Raw genomic sequence first — 13,183 nt, forward strand, 5'->3', positions numbered from 1 at the left:
AGAATATTTTGTTAATAAATTTAAAAGTAGGCCCGACCTGAGAGGGCGCTGTTCGTGACGTCAATCGAGGCGCGATATTTGAAGCACGACGGCATTGCCAGCAGCAATACACCAGCAGCAATACACCTGGTCGACATTGCCGTAAAAATGCAAGAAATTAACCTTTTTTTTTAAACGTACAAACTCACGACTAGGACTTGCATGTTGCACGTACGTGTGTTCGATGTTCGATCGAGTCAAAGTCTGCCTCGATTGACGTCACGAAATGAGTAGGCCGAGTCACCCCCAAACAACTTTATATTTTTTTAACATATAAACCGTTACAAACAATTACTGAAAGTATTGTTTTAATGTTCATTAACATAATTATACTCTAATGTTTGAAGAAAAAAATTATATTTCCAGGTAACTTTAATGACTTCAATAAACTCAAACAATTTATTTCCACTTTGTACAAACACAAAAGGTACAACAAAAAGCAATGTTGTGTGGGCACACACCCCAGGCCTTGTTGTGGAGCGCCTTTGGGGGGAAAACCCGAACAAACAAACTTATTTAGCTTATTACAATTTAGCTTAACTTAATTTTTACATAGCAAAGATATTATAGAGGGACGATGATCTGACAAGAAACAAGTTGGGACAGTTGTTTTATTTTTTTAACTATTTATTTTAAAGTGTTATTTTGCGTTAGCTCTGACTGGTTAGGTTGTTCATCGATCGGAAACCAGATGTCACAAATTAATGTCCCTTTAGATGAATGTGTCTGCGTCTAGCTTGCGTTGGTGGGGGGAGTGTCTGCATGAAGTTTCTGTAGCGGGCACTTTACGAGATATTTCTTTTCTACTAGGTCTTCTAAGTCTGGGTAGCAGCGATCCTCATCATTATTATCGTGCTTTACAAATGTCTTATTATTTTTTTTATTATTATTATTCGTATATGACAAACTTTCCCTCGGCGGCGGGAACAGTAGATAATGTGGCAAAGTGATAATGAAGATCTGGCCGAGAGCGCGGGAGATCATCGAACACAAGCTGGACTGTGCGTAAATCATCATACGGCGTTCCCTCCAACCGTGTGGCAACTTGCGCACAATGACCATAATAACAACAGGACTCTCGCAACCTCTGTAGCTGACGATATCCACAATGCGACACTTAGACCCTGATGCGACGACCTCTGACGTCTCTTGCATTAAGGGTCGTGGGTCCAAATCCCGCCAGACTAATAATGTTTTTCCCTCAGGACTCACAGGACTCACAGGACGCACAGGACTCACAGGACTCGGGCAGGTACTGGGGATTTCTAATGTTTTACACGCCTTGCTCACAACATCCATTAGGAAGCGATTTGTCTTGACACCATAGTCACCCAAGACAAAGGAAACAGATGATGGGTCGATTTCCGGAAGACGCTCCCACATATGCTTCAGTGTATGAGTGAAACGAGTTTGAATACATGTGCACTTCAAAGGGTCGGTGGTTCCACAGAAGCAATTATGTACAGGGTACCACTGAGGAACACCCCCATCAACTGCGTTCCCACTTGTCGAAAGGAAGAACTTGTTTTTGCAAGGTGGCTTCAAGGCCGTGTAAAGCCGAAAATTATTCCGCGCCATTCGCTTACAACTGGTGAGACATGCCACCTGAAAGCTTGGTGGAAGTCTACTTAAAACTAAATTCTTGGAATTCGTAGATAAAAAAAATTCGGCGTATGATTCTGTTGCTATGCTAACCCATACAAAGTTTTTTATGCAAGACTTAGTTTTACTTTCAAGGTGGCTCCAGTCTAAACCACCAAGGGTAAACGGGACCTCGTCCCACATGATATGAGCATTTGGGTGCTTTGACATGACGCGACGGGTGAGCTCTGCCAACAATTTGGGTTCGAAACTTTGATAGAACGGATTACGATTACTAGTCGGGTAATTATATATAGTAATAGGAAAGCAGTCGCAGTAAAGATCAGCTAAGGACATGATCTTGATGGAAGGTGACATTGGCTCAGAGAAGAATTTCCGGTATTGTGACACGAGAAGACTTGGAGAGCACAGCAAGCCACAACCTGCGTGTGTCGTCTCCTCATCAAACCGACTCGACAGATTTATACTTGTACACGATACAACATAGATGATCCCACGTCCTTCTTCACTTTTCGCTATTTTCTCGGCCATTTTAGCCAAGACCAGAGACTTTCCCGTCCCGTAATCTCCGAAGATAACTTGTTTTCGATTGCCAACTTTGATTATCTCATTCTGTTCAGGAGTTAACCGAATTTTCCCAACCTTCGCACTGGTTAACTTGATGGCGTCTGGCAGAGTTCGAATCTTTACAATGGACGCCAGTCCAACGTATCTCCCGCACAATTCCTTGTAGTTCTCTAAGCCAAGGTTTTCTCCTGCCTGCAACCGTTTCCCGACCGACTCATTAAATTCTGTTGGCGACTCTAAATCTTCACTAGTCAGCACTTGTCTTTTGTGAGCGTCACACATTACCATTTTACTTAAGTGATCGCGTGTCAGGTTAGGCAGTGCAACAAAGCCAACAACGGGCACCGTTGAAATGAAGTCTAGGTCAGCATTCATCTCGCGGAAGGCTTTCTCATCTTTAGTGACTTGTTTGAAGGCACTTTGTGTCTGCCTCCACATGGTTTTGTCGGTGCTGGTTGTTTTGACACTCTTGACTTGAACGAATGTAACTCCATGGTTGAGGTTAATCACCATGACGTCATGCTCGCCGTCAATTGTTTCCCATTTCTTACTGCCTGTTTTCACAGCTTTTAGATATCTCCCCATGTCATACTCACTGAGAACCATCATGCCTCCCCCATGCTCACAGCCCCACGCGTGGAAACATTTGACCACCTTCTCCACGGCGTCTTTCTGGAAACGACGTGCGACCTCTTTAGCTGGAGTTGTCTTTTTAACCTTACCAAAGAGATTTGGATTGCTGAATAGTTCCTCATCTGTTGCCAAGTCGAGATTTCCATCATCGTTGTAAAAGAGCGCGGCAGGAACGCGGTAAGTGGTACAAGATAAGTTTGGGTAGTGGTCTTGAAGGTAAATCTTTGTTGCGTCTTTGAATAATATCGTCTTTCCTGAACTAGTAATACTCAAATCCTGGGTATCCAACGGGTCAAGTTTTCTTACCACGGGGTCCTTGGCAAAGCAAGCTGGGCACCGCACAGACTGGACGGGTTCAATGTTTGAAGCCATGATTGTAACTACAAAGAGGAACAAAATATAACAAACTTATTAATCTTCTAAATTCTAGACTTTGACAACAAAAGATGCACCTACAATTAAAGAAGTAGCACAATTTGTTGACATCAACCTTTCCCCATCGTATGTTTGGTCGACAACGGAAAACCAGAACGTTGCATACAAAGTCACAAGTTATGTTCAAAAGAGTATTTGAAAAACCAAACATAATAATTTTCTTTCTTCTTATTAACCCTGGGGAAACCTCTCAGTGGTTCCCAGCAACTGCATACACATTAAAATTGTAAAATTTAAATAAAGACTACGGATATACCACAACAGCACAAAAACTTCACAAGCAAAATATACAGTAGAGACGAAGGTTAAAATTCTGGTCCAGCCAGGGAAAAAAAAAAAAACACAATCCCCATTATTAAAAACTCAAATCTTTGTATTGAACTTTAAAACTTGCTACAGTGTAAGGGGGAGTTGGTTGAATGAGTTGACCAAACGACGTTTACCTGAGTTTGTTTTAGGAAGTGGGGGAACTAAAAGACCTTGTGAGCCCGATCCGGTATTGTATGAGTGGGCAGTGGCGGCATAGTTAAAGGAACACGTTGCATTGGATCGGACGAGTTGGTCTATTAAAAGCGTTTGAAACCGTTTGTTATAAAATGCATATGGTTAGAAAGATGTTTTAAAAGTAGAATATAATGATCCACACAAGTATCACTCGAAATTGCACGGTTTTCCTTTTACGTCGCAAACTATCACGGTCGGCCATTTATGGGAGTCAAAGTTTTGACCCCCATAAATGACCGACTGTGTTAATAGTCGACAGGGTAAAAAGAAGACCGTGCAATTTCGAGGCATATTTGTGTAGATCATTGTATTCTACTTTTACAATATCTTTCTAACAAAATACATTTTACAAAAAACGGTTACAGAACGATTTTCAAAGATCAACTCAACAGATCCAAGGCAACGTGTTCCTTTAAAAACATTACAAAGTTGAGGAAGCAGTGTGGAAGTAGGACTTTTATATACTAAAATGTTTAAGTGAAAACTTCTCCTGGCACTTAAAAACTCCCAGCCAAGAGTAGATAAAATAGTGTGTGAGGAAGTTCTCCGGGGGAGGAAAAGAATAGCTTTATCAGCACTGAAATTAGTCATAAGTAGGGTGTATAAGAATACTGGCGTGCTAGCATGAGGTAATTGGATACCTCGGGCAACAAAAAACTCCCCTTTACTTAGTTACTTGGAACTTGCGGAAGCATTCTGTGCATCTTTTTGTAAAGGTTGGAAACTGAATATAATAATTAGAAAACTTGTGTTTATGTATCGATCCTTACGAAGGGACCCTGGAGTACAGCAATAGGTGATCAGATGGATTTCTCCAGCGGGGGACAGCAAACTCTCTGAGGTATACTCAGTAGGATGAAGGGGACCCCAAATCTCCCATAATGTATTGTTGTTCTTGTCCATCAAATCATCATCCAATCATCCAGATACCCAAATATCAAAGGTTAATACGTGAGTGACTTGAGCTACATGTACGTCAGTACCGGCACCTCGCGCCTTTATGGGGCAATTACGCCATTTACACCAATTGCACATCGACAATCAACAAATAATATTATTTCCTCCAAAGATATTTCGGACACAATGCCCTGTCAAGAAGAGAGCACATGAATCATATTAGGTCCGGAGTCATTGAACTCCACCCCAAAAGTGCCCTGGCGCATAATGGCCCACAGTGGACAGGGGTCGATTTCACAAAGAGTTAGGACCAGTCCTAACTTAGGACTAGTCACAGGAGATACACAAATTGCATGGATAGTCCTAAGTTAGGACAAGTAACTGGTCCTAACTCGAGACAAGACTAGTCCTAACTCCATGTGAAATCCACCCCTGATCACTTTACTAACCCCTGGGTTATCGATGCGCCAGGTGCAACGATCGGGTACAATAATTTGTGATGTGTAAACCCACTACGTACATGATTACAGAATCAACGACAGTATTTATTATACGGTTTGAATGGATTAGAATAATAAGACACGCACTACTTTAAGTTATGTTTATACATTCCATAAAGTGGACAGTGAACAACCCCGGCCCACAACTATTAAAGGGGCACTCTGTACAGGCCGTTACTTCCGAGTCCCCACATATCGTCAATATTAAAGCTGTTGCAAACATTAGTAATAGGATAGTGCATTCAAAACTCTACAAAAACAGTCTCATTAAAAAATTAATGTTCAGTAAGGAAAGTGGTAACTAAGCTCTATTGACAGGATAACGAGTGCAAATAATACTTTTTGTGCGAAAAGAAATTTGTTAGACGTATTGATCAAAATGTACAATAATTGTATGTCTGTTTTGTCACTGTTAAAAGTTAAAACCAGCCCGAAACCATTGCTGACAACTTTTGCCCCTTCCAATGCACACAACGCATAATATACATCAAGGCACCTAATTGTCAGTTGGGCCTACACCAGTATCAAAGTTTCCTTCCACCGTAACACTTATACCTGGTATTCTGCCACCACAGAGAGGTTAAAAGAGGCGGTAAAGAGAACCACGTTAGACCTTAAAATCGAATAAGAATCCATCAAGTAAACTTCACAGTCCACAACTCATATACTAAAATGGCGGTAATCACACTGTCGTTCGTAAATACTTTTTAAATGAAGTGACGCTAATCGGGACCTTGCGCAATCAGTATGAAATATTGGGGAAACCAGGGGGAGACCCGTAGCGCTCACCTACATCAAAAATGATGACGTCAGACTAATGTGAAAGCTTTTAGCTCAAGCCAAAATAACTTTTGTGTATTGATGCAGAACGATATTTGCACGTATGGTAGAGAATGGAAATCATACAAAAATAAAATAAAAAATAGGCTCGATGAACAATGAATGGGCACATACACACAGTACGTGCAAATACAGGTTTCATTGTGATGCCGTGTCTGCCATGGTTTGTACATAGCCCTTGCTCGAGGAAATCAAACTGCTAAAACGTGTTTTCTTTTTGATGGCAAATTGCTTGTTGTAAAGTTTTGTGCTGTTGTGGTACATTCGTAGTCTTTATTTAAATTATGCTGTTTTTCTATTTTTAATATTAATTCATAAAAACCTCAAATTGCTTGTTGTAAAGTTGTTGTGCTGATTGTGGTATATCCGTAGTCTTTATTTAAATTATGCTGTTTTTCTATTTTTAATATTAATTCATAAATACCTCCGCCAGTTTCGCTATTCCTACTGGTGGAGAGTGCGTCAATTAGCATTTCCGACTTAGTCGGAACAGGTATTGTTTTTGTCAAGATTTTTAGTATTTTTATTATTATTATTGTTACTATTATTATTATTCTGTGTTTCTGCCTAAATCCCATAGGGTTTGTACACGTTTTTATTTTAAGCCTAATATCCTAGAGCGTAAATATGAAAGAGTTAGATCCTATATTAAATTGGAGCTTAGAACATAAACTTTAACCTGAAAGTAAAAAATGTAAAAATTCTTCATTAATTAGCCACTTACAGCGAGGTGAATATTTAATTAGTCAACATTGTTGGCACCATATCTCCAAAAGTGTACCCCGATCGTCAATGTTTTTTCAGTTTCAGACTTCTGGGATACTGTAGATGTGCATTCCGGCCTAAAATCACGGACGACGTCACAATGACGTCATTTATAGTGAGTTTTCGAACGTGTACAAAACATATGGAGATTATGAAAACAAATCCGACTTCTATATAACTGGATGCAGTCGCTTCCATGTTATTGTTAAACATTATCTATGGTAAATGCAATTCAGTATGTACCTATCATGAGTTGTGACTTCTTGAGAGGAGTCTACTCAAGTCTCCTTTTCTTGTTTTTCTACTTACGTTCTGGACCACAGCGAAGTGTCTTTTTATTCGTTTCCTAACCGAGTTCTGGACCAACATACTTTGCACACGAATGTGAAGGGTTTTCGTTTAATGGACGTGCGTATATAAATAGGGGTTTTTGACGACGACGACATACCATGGTGTCCACAGAATAACACTAAACTTCAGCAGTTTCAAGATAATGACAGTTGAAAGCTTCCCTTATACATATTCCTTGCTGTGGTGTTGTAGTTTTTGAGAAATGAGTAAAAAAAAAAAATTCAAATTTAGACTCCGAGGTGGCGTCCTCCGTGGACTAACGTGCGTAATTGAATAAGGGTTTTTGACGACGACGACGTCCTCGTCAAAAACCCCTAAAGGCATCTAATACTACATTTCAACCCTACTTAATAGTTAAACGCGTTAGCATATCATATTTAGTGACAATGTTCGCAAAATCATGACACGAGAATTAATTCGCCGGATCATAATCCCCTCTGTTGATATAAATACATGTAAACCCTTCAATTATGTATTGGCCTTCATAGCCTAGTGGTCATCAGTCGCGCTTATTTAACTGATATATGCGAGTTCGAATCTGCGCACAGGAACAATATTTTTGTTAACCCCCAAAACTAAAAAAATATTTCTTTTTGTAATATTTAAATTAGATTCTTATCTTTATATCGATAGTGTTGCTTTTTCTTTTTCTCAATTGTTAGCCCAACATAACATTGTGTGCATGCATGACACGATGATGTTTGAAAAACACAGTAAGCGGAAAATGGTGATCATAAGCGCAGAGTTTGGTGGTTAAGAGTTCTGTGAAATCAAATCGTACTAGATCAAACATCAAACCACCGACCCCCAAAAATGTTAATTATCGTAATTAATTAACCACGTGACCCATACTTGCATATTTAATTTGGAAATCTTTGTAGCACCATATCTCAAGAAGTAAACTGCCGTTTTTTAGACTGTAGTTAAAGACTCCTTGGGGATTGGAGATTAATTTTGAAAAACAGTGACCTCAAGTTGACCTCTACTTCCGGGTCAACCCAAAGTGTGGCAATATCGATTTTCAAACTGTTCTCAGTTAGAGACTCCTTGGGCATTGGAGATTAGCCTTAGGTTACCATGACCCCCATGTCGACCTCTACTTCCGGGTCAACCGGAAGTGGCACCATAACTCATTCAGCATTTTCTTCTTTTTTTCAATGTTAGACTCCTTGGTCATTTTAGCTCATAATCCAAGCAAAAGAACACGGAACAGCTTTGTGTTTGTTCACAAACACCTAATGTCTAGTTAAACATATTTTTATATTAACACAATTTTAAACTTTTAATGTGTTTGTAGTTGCTGGGCAACTCTGAAAAACATTGTTTCACTGAGAGGTTTCCCCAGGGTAAATAACAAATAAACAAATACAGTACAACAAAATTAAACACACAGTTCTTTTCAGTCAAACCAACTACGGGGTAGCGGCTTCAATGGGCAACATGATTATGCTTTAAGACTGCTAGGTTTGGGCTAGCTTAGGAGGCTCAGATCACACACATGCTGATAATGGGAAAGTTTCGCATTTAGACACCTTCATATATAGAAGATGTGACCTGTGACTTCACATGTTAACAAAAGAGCCACCAAGCATAGAGTTCATGCAGGCACGATTTCTACACAGCCTAATGGAAAAAAACATAAAATCTTGCATTTTATGAAGATTGCACTGTTTAATTCTAAACTTTTGATATGATGAAAGGGGGCACATCTCAAAGCTTGTTTAGCTTTTTCTTTGATAACTCTTGGATTTAGATGGAAATTATGACACAAAATGTCAACTTTCCCATATGAATATAGTGCAGTATCTTGCCTGCCAGAAAAGCCAAATAATGTACAAGGTCACACTTATTGTGAACAAATGTCACAATGTTTTTACTTCGAGAGCAGAATCTTTTTGGAGGGCCCGTGTCCAATAGTGTTGTCAGATTCATTCCATTTGACTGTAGGTTGTCTTCTAATGTTTTTGAAGTTGGTTCCTTTGGGTTTATTATTATCCCATACCAGGCTGACAAACTTGGATAATGCTATCTCGCATGGCTCTCTTCAAATCATGGATATTATTAACCCATACTTGGCTGTCCAACTTGGATAATGTTATCTCACATGGCCGTCCTCACATCATGGATATTATTATCCCGTACTAGTCTGACCAACGTGGATAATGTTATCTCACATGGCCGTCCTCAAATCTTGCTTATATCCCATAGTTGGCTGACCACCTTGGATAATACTATCTGACCTGACCCTCTTCAAATCATGGATATTTATTATCCCATACTTGGCTGACCACCTTGGATAATACTATCTGACATGACCCTTGTCAAATCATGGATATTATTATCCCATACTTGGCTGTCCAGCTTGGATAATGTTATCTCAAATGGCCCTCTACAAATCATGGATATTTATATCTCATTCTTGGCTGACCAACTTGGATAATGTTATCTCACATGGCCCTCTACAAATCATGGATATTATTCTCCCATAATTGGCTAACGAACTTGGATAATGTTATCTCACATGGCCATCTTCAAATCATGGATACATTTATCCCATTCTTGGCTGACCAACATTTTGATAATGTTATCTCACATGACCCTCTGCAAATAATGGATACTATTATCCCATACTTGGCTGACAAACTTGGATAATGTTATCTCACATGACCCTCTACGAATCATGGATATTATTATCCCGTACTAGGCTACCAACCTGGATAATGTTATCTTAATTGCCATCTTCAAATCATTATATTATTATCCCATAGTTGGCTGGCCAACTTGGATAATACTATCTTACATGACCCTCTTCAAATCATAGATATTATTATCCCATTATTGGCTAACGAACTTGGATAATATTATCTTACATGATCCTCTACAAATCATGAGTATTAATATCCCATCTTTGGCTGACGAACTTGGATGATGTTATCTCACATTGCTCTCTACAAATCATGGATATTATAATGATATTATTATCCCATACTTGGCTGACCAACGTGGATAATGTTATCTCACATGGCCCTCTACAAATCATGGATATTATAATCCCATACTTGGCTGACCAACGTGGATAATGTTATCTCACATGACCGTCCTCAAATCTTGCTAATATCCCATAGTTGGCTGACCACCTTGGATAATACTATCTGACATGACCCTCTTCAAATCATGAATATTTATTATCCCATACTTGGCTGACCACCTTGGATAATACTATCTGACATGACCCTTGTCAAATCATGGATATTATTATCCCATACTTGGCTGTCCAGCTTGGATAATGTTATCTCAAATGGCCCTCTACAAATCATGGATATTTATATCTCATTCTTGGCTGACCAACTTGGATAATGTTATCTCATTATGACACTCTACAAATCATAGATATTATTGTCCGAGCACGTAGCGTCAAAATGCAATAACTTTGTATTTTTAATATGAATAAAGTTTTCACAAAGCTCCTATGTTTTTATTGCATTTTTTTAACACAAATTTGCTTAATCTCACAGAATGTGCTTCTTAAATAGCAACATATTACTTCACTTGTTCAAATGTGCTGAGATTTGATCATTGTTCCCGGAAAATGTGCAAAAAAATGTTTCAGCGAAATCTTAATATCATGGAAAGATTTGAGTTCACATGAGTTCACTTTGGAAATATTGAGTGTTCTTGATTAATTTGTAAGTTGGGCCTACCACGGGCCTACACAAGTATCAAAGTTTCCTTCCACCATGGGAACACTTACCTGGTATTCTGCCACGACAGAGAGGTTAAAATAGGCAGCAAAGATAACTACGTTAGACCTTAAAATCAGGTACAAGCTCTTGGGTAAACTTCACAGTCCACGACTCATAGGCTACAATGGCGGTGGTCACGTACTGTCTTCCGTAAATACGCTGTAAATGAAGTAACGCCAATTGGGACATTGCGCAACCAGTATGAAATATTTCAAGCTTTCCATATACGTGTTGTAATGCCTCCTGCTGGCATTTAGAGAGAGAGAGGGACTCAGCTTGTATCATGAACTTTGGTAGTTTTAATCACGTTAATACTTGGCTGCCATCTTGATGGAAAGGTACATGAGTAGGGGTTAGACTCTAGAGGGCGCCAGTCCTGTATGTATGCATGTGTGAATGTGACATCCCCTTTTCTTTAAAGATTAATACAATGGAAATGAAGATTAATCTCAAATCTTTTAAAACAAATGTTCATTAGTCCAGTTTTTCCTTAAAAAGTTCAGTCCTCCGGAGAAACATTGTTCTGTTTAAAAGAGTCCAGGTTGATTAAACTTACAAATTAAACTGTTCTTTATTGTATGACTGTGTGTCTGATTGTGTGTTTATTTGTTGTGTTTAGTAACATGATGGTATGTTGTTACAAATCAAGTCTGTTTGGCTTGTTCACTCTCCTGCCTGATCGCGTCACTGTCGGTGTTCCTGAGGGGCGGTTAGAAAGCGGTCTGCTCTGGGGTTGTGAAGGAGCATTGCGAACAGGAGTTGGTCTGGTAAAACTCAGGGGAGCTGGTCGCAGATGAACCCTGTTTCGTCTGAGCTGACTTCCACTTTCCGTTTCCACATTGTAGGATCGAGGAGTAGTTGATTTGCTCATAACTCTACCTTGGCTCCAGGTTTTGTTACTCGGATTTTGGATGTAGATGGGTTGGTCGTTGAGGAGTTCTTGGATAGGGGTACTGGTAGAGCGTCTGTTGTAGTATTGCGTTTGCGAAGACTGGTCTGCCTGCAGTATATCTCGCACATCGTCACGATCTGGTGGGGGGTGATGTACTGAAGGTAGTGTCGTCTTGTACTTTCTTCTGTTCAGTAGCTCAGCAGGGGATGCAAGGTTTGACTTGAGTGGAGTTGCACGGAGAGTTAGGAGGGCTAAGTTGGGATCGTCCCCTGACTCTCTGCATTTGGTGAGGATTCTCTTCACTGTTTGGATATGTCTTTCAATAAATCCATGACCTCTGGGGTAGTAGGGTGAAGAAGTTTGGATCCGAAATCCGTACTGCTGTGCTAGGGCTCGGAATTGGGAAGAGGTGAACTGCGTGCCATTGTCACATACGATAACCTCTGGGATGCCTTGTTCGGCAAAGAGCACACGTGAAACTCTTGTGATCGTGCTTGCAGTGAGATTGTCAAGTTTGCGGATAAACGGAAATTTGGAGTAATAATCCGCGATGATCAGGTACCAGACCTTGTCGTGGTGGAAGAGGTCAGCTCCAAGGGTGTGCCATGGACGTGGTGGAACTTCCATACTGATCATTGGTTCACGCTGTTGAGAACGCTGGTATTTCTGGCATGCATGGCAATTTGTCACCATATTGTCAATGTCTTTGTATACCTGGCCAGTAGACACAAGATTTTGCACGCAGCTTGCACTTGTCGATGCCCTGGTGACCGCTGTGGATCTGTTGTAGTATGTTCTGTCGCAGAGAATTTGGAATCACGATTCTACTGCCAACCAGGACTGTGCCGTCTTCTATGGCTACGTCATCTCGGACTGACCAGTATGGTCTGATGGAGCATTGTATTTTCTTGATGCTGTCAGGCCAGCCGTCTGTGACTTGTTGTTTCAGCAGCTGGAGGGTCATGTCTGTGGCTGTCTCTTGCCTTATCAGCTCCAACTTTGTTGGTGTCACGCTCACGACATGGTGTATACGGACTTTCATCTCTGGTATCTCATGCTTTTCCACTGGGGAGAGTCGTGAGAGTGCATCCGCAACGACCATCTCTTTACCAGGCTTGTAGCGTATTTCTATATCGTAAGCCTGTAGACGCAGAAGTATACGCTGTAGTCGTGGTGGGGCCTGCATTAAGTTTTTCTTGTGGATATGCTGGAGTGGGCGGTGGTCACTTTCCACGAGAAATCTTCTACCGTACAGGTAAGTATGAAACTTCTCACATCCGTATAGGACTGCTAGTAATTCTCGCTCTATGTTTGCATATCGTGTCTCTGCTGGTGTGAGAGCTTTTGATGCAAATGCTATCGGACGACCTTTTTGTACTAGGGTTGCTCCTAGTCCTCTGGTTGATGCGTCAACT

The 13,183-nt window shown here is 40.3% G+C and overlaps 2 protein-coding genes across 2 annotated transcripts; both read right to left on the reverse strand.

The window, feature by feature from the left end:
* Nucleotides 1–339: 339 nt before the first annotated feature.
* LOC117307476 lies at nt 340–11,178 on the reverse strand. Its single transcript, XM_033792239.1, has 2 exons — nt 10,885–11,178; nt 340–3,221 (listed from the first exon to the last, which is right to left on the reverse strand). Exon 2 carries the CDS (start codon nt 3,211–3,213, stop codon nt 772–774), a length of 2,442 nt encoding a protein of 813 aa, XP_033648130.1. The 5' UTR covers nt 3,214–3,221; nt 10,885–11,178; the 3' UTR covers nt 340–771.
* Nucleotides 11,179–11,513: 335 nt separating this feature from the next.
* LOC117305401 (uncharacterized protein K02A2.6-like) lies at nt 11,514–12,461 on the reverse strand. Its single transcript, XM_033790275.1, has one exon. The coding sequence runs from the start codon at nt 12,459–12,461 to the stop codon at nt 11,514–11,516; it is 948 nt and encodes a 315-aa protein (XP_033646166.1).
* Between the last annotated feature and the right edge of the window lie 722 nt (nt 12,462–13,183).

This window comes from Asterias rubens, chromosome 2 (assembly GCF_902459465.1).
Source record: "Asterias rubens chromosome 2, eAstRub1.3, whole genome shotgun sequence".
In the NCBI taxonomy this organism is placed as follows: domain Eukaryota; kingdom Metazoa; phylum Echinodermata; class Asteroidea; order Forcipulatida; family Asteriidae; genus Asterias; species Asterias rubens.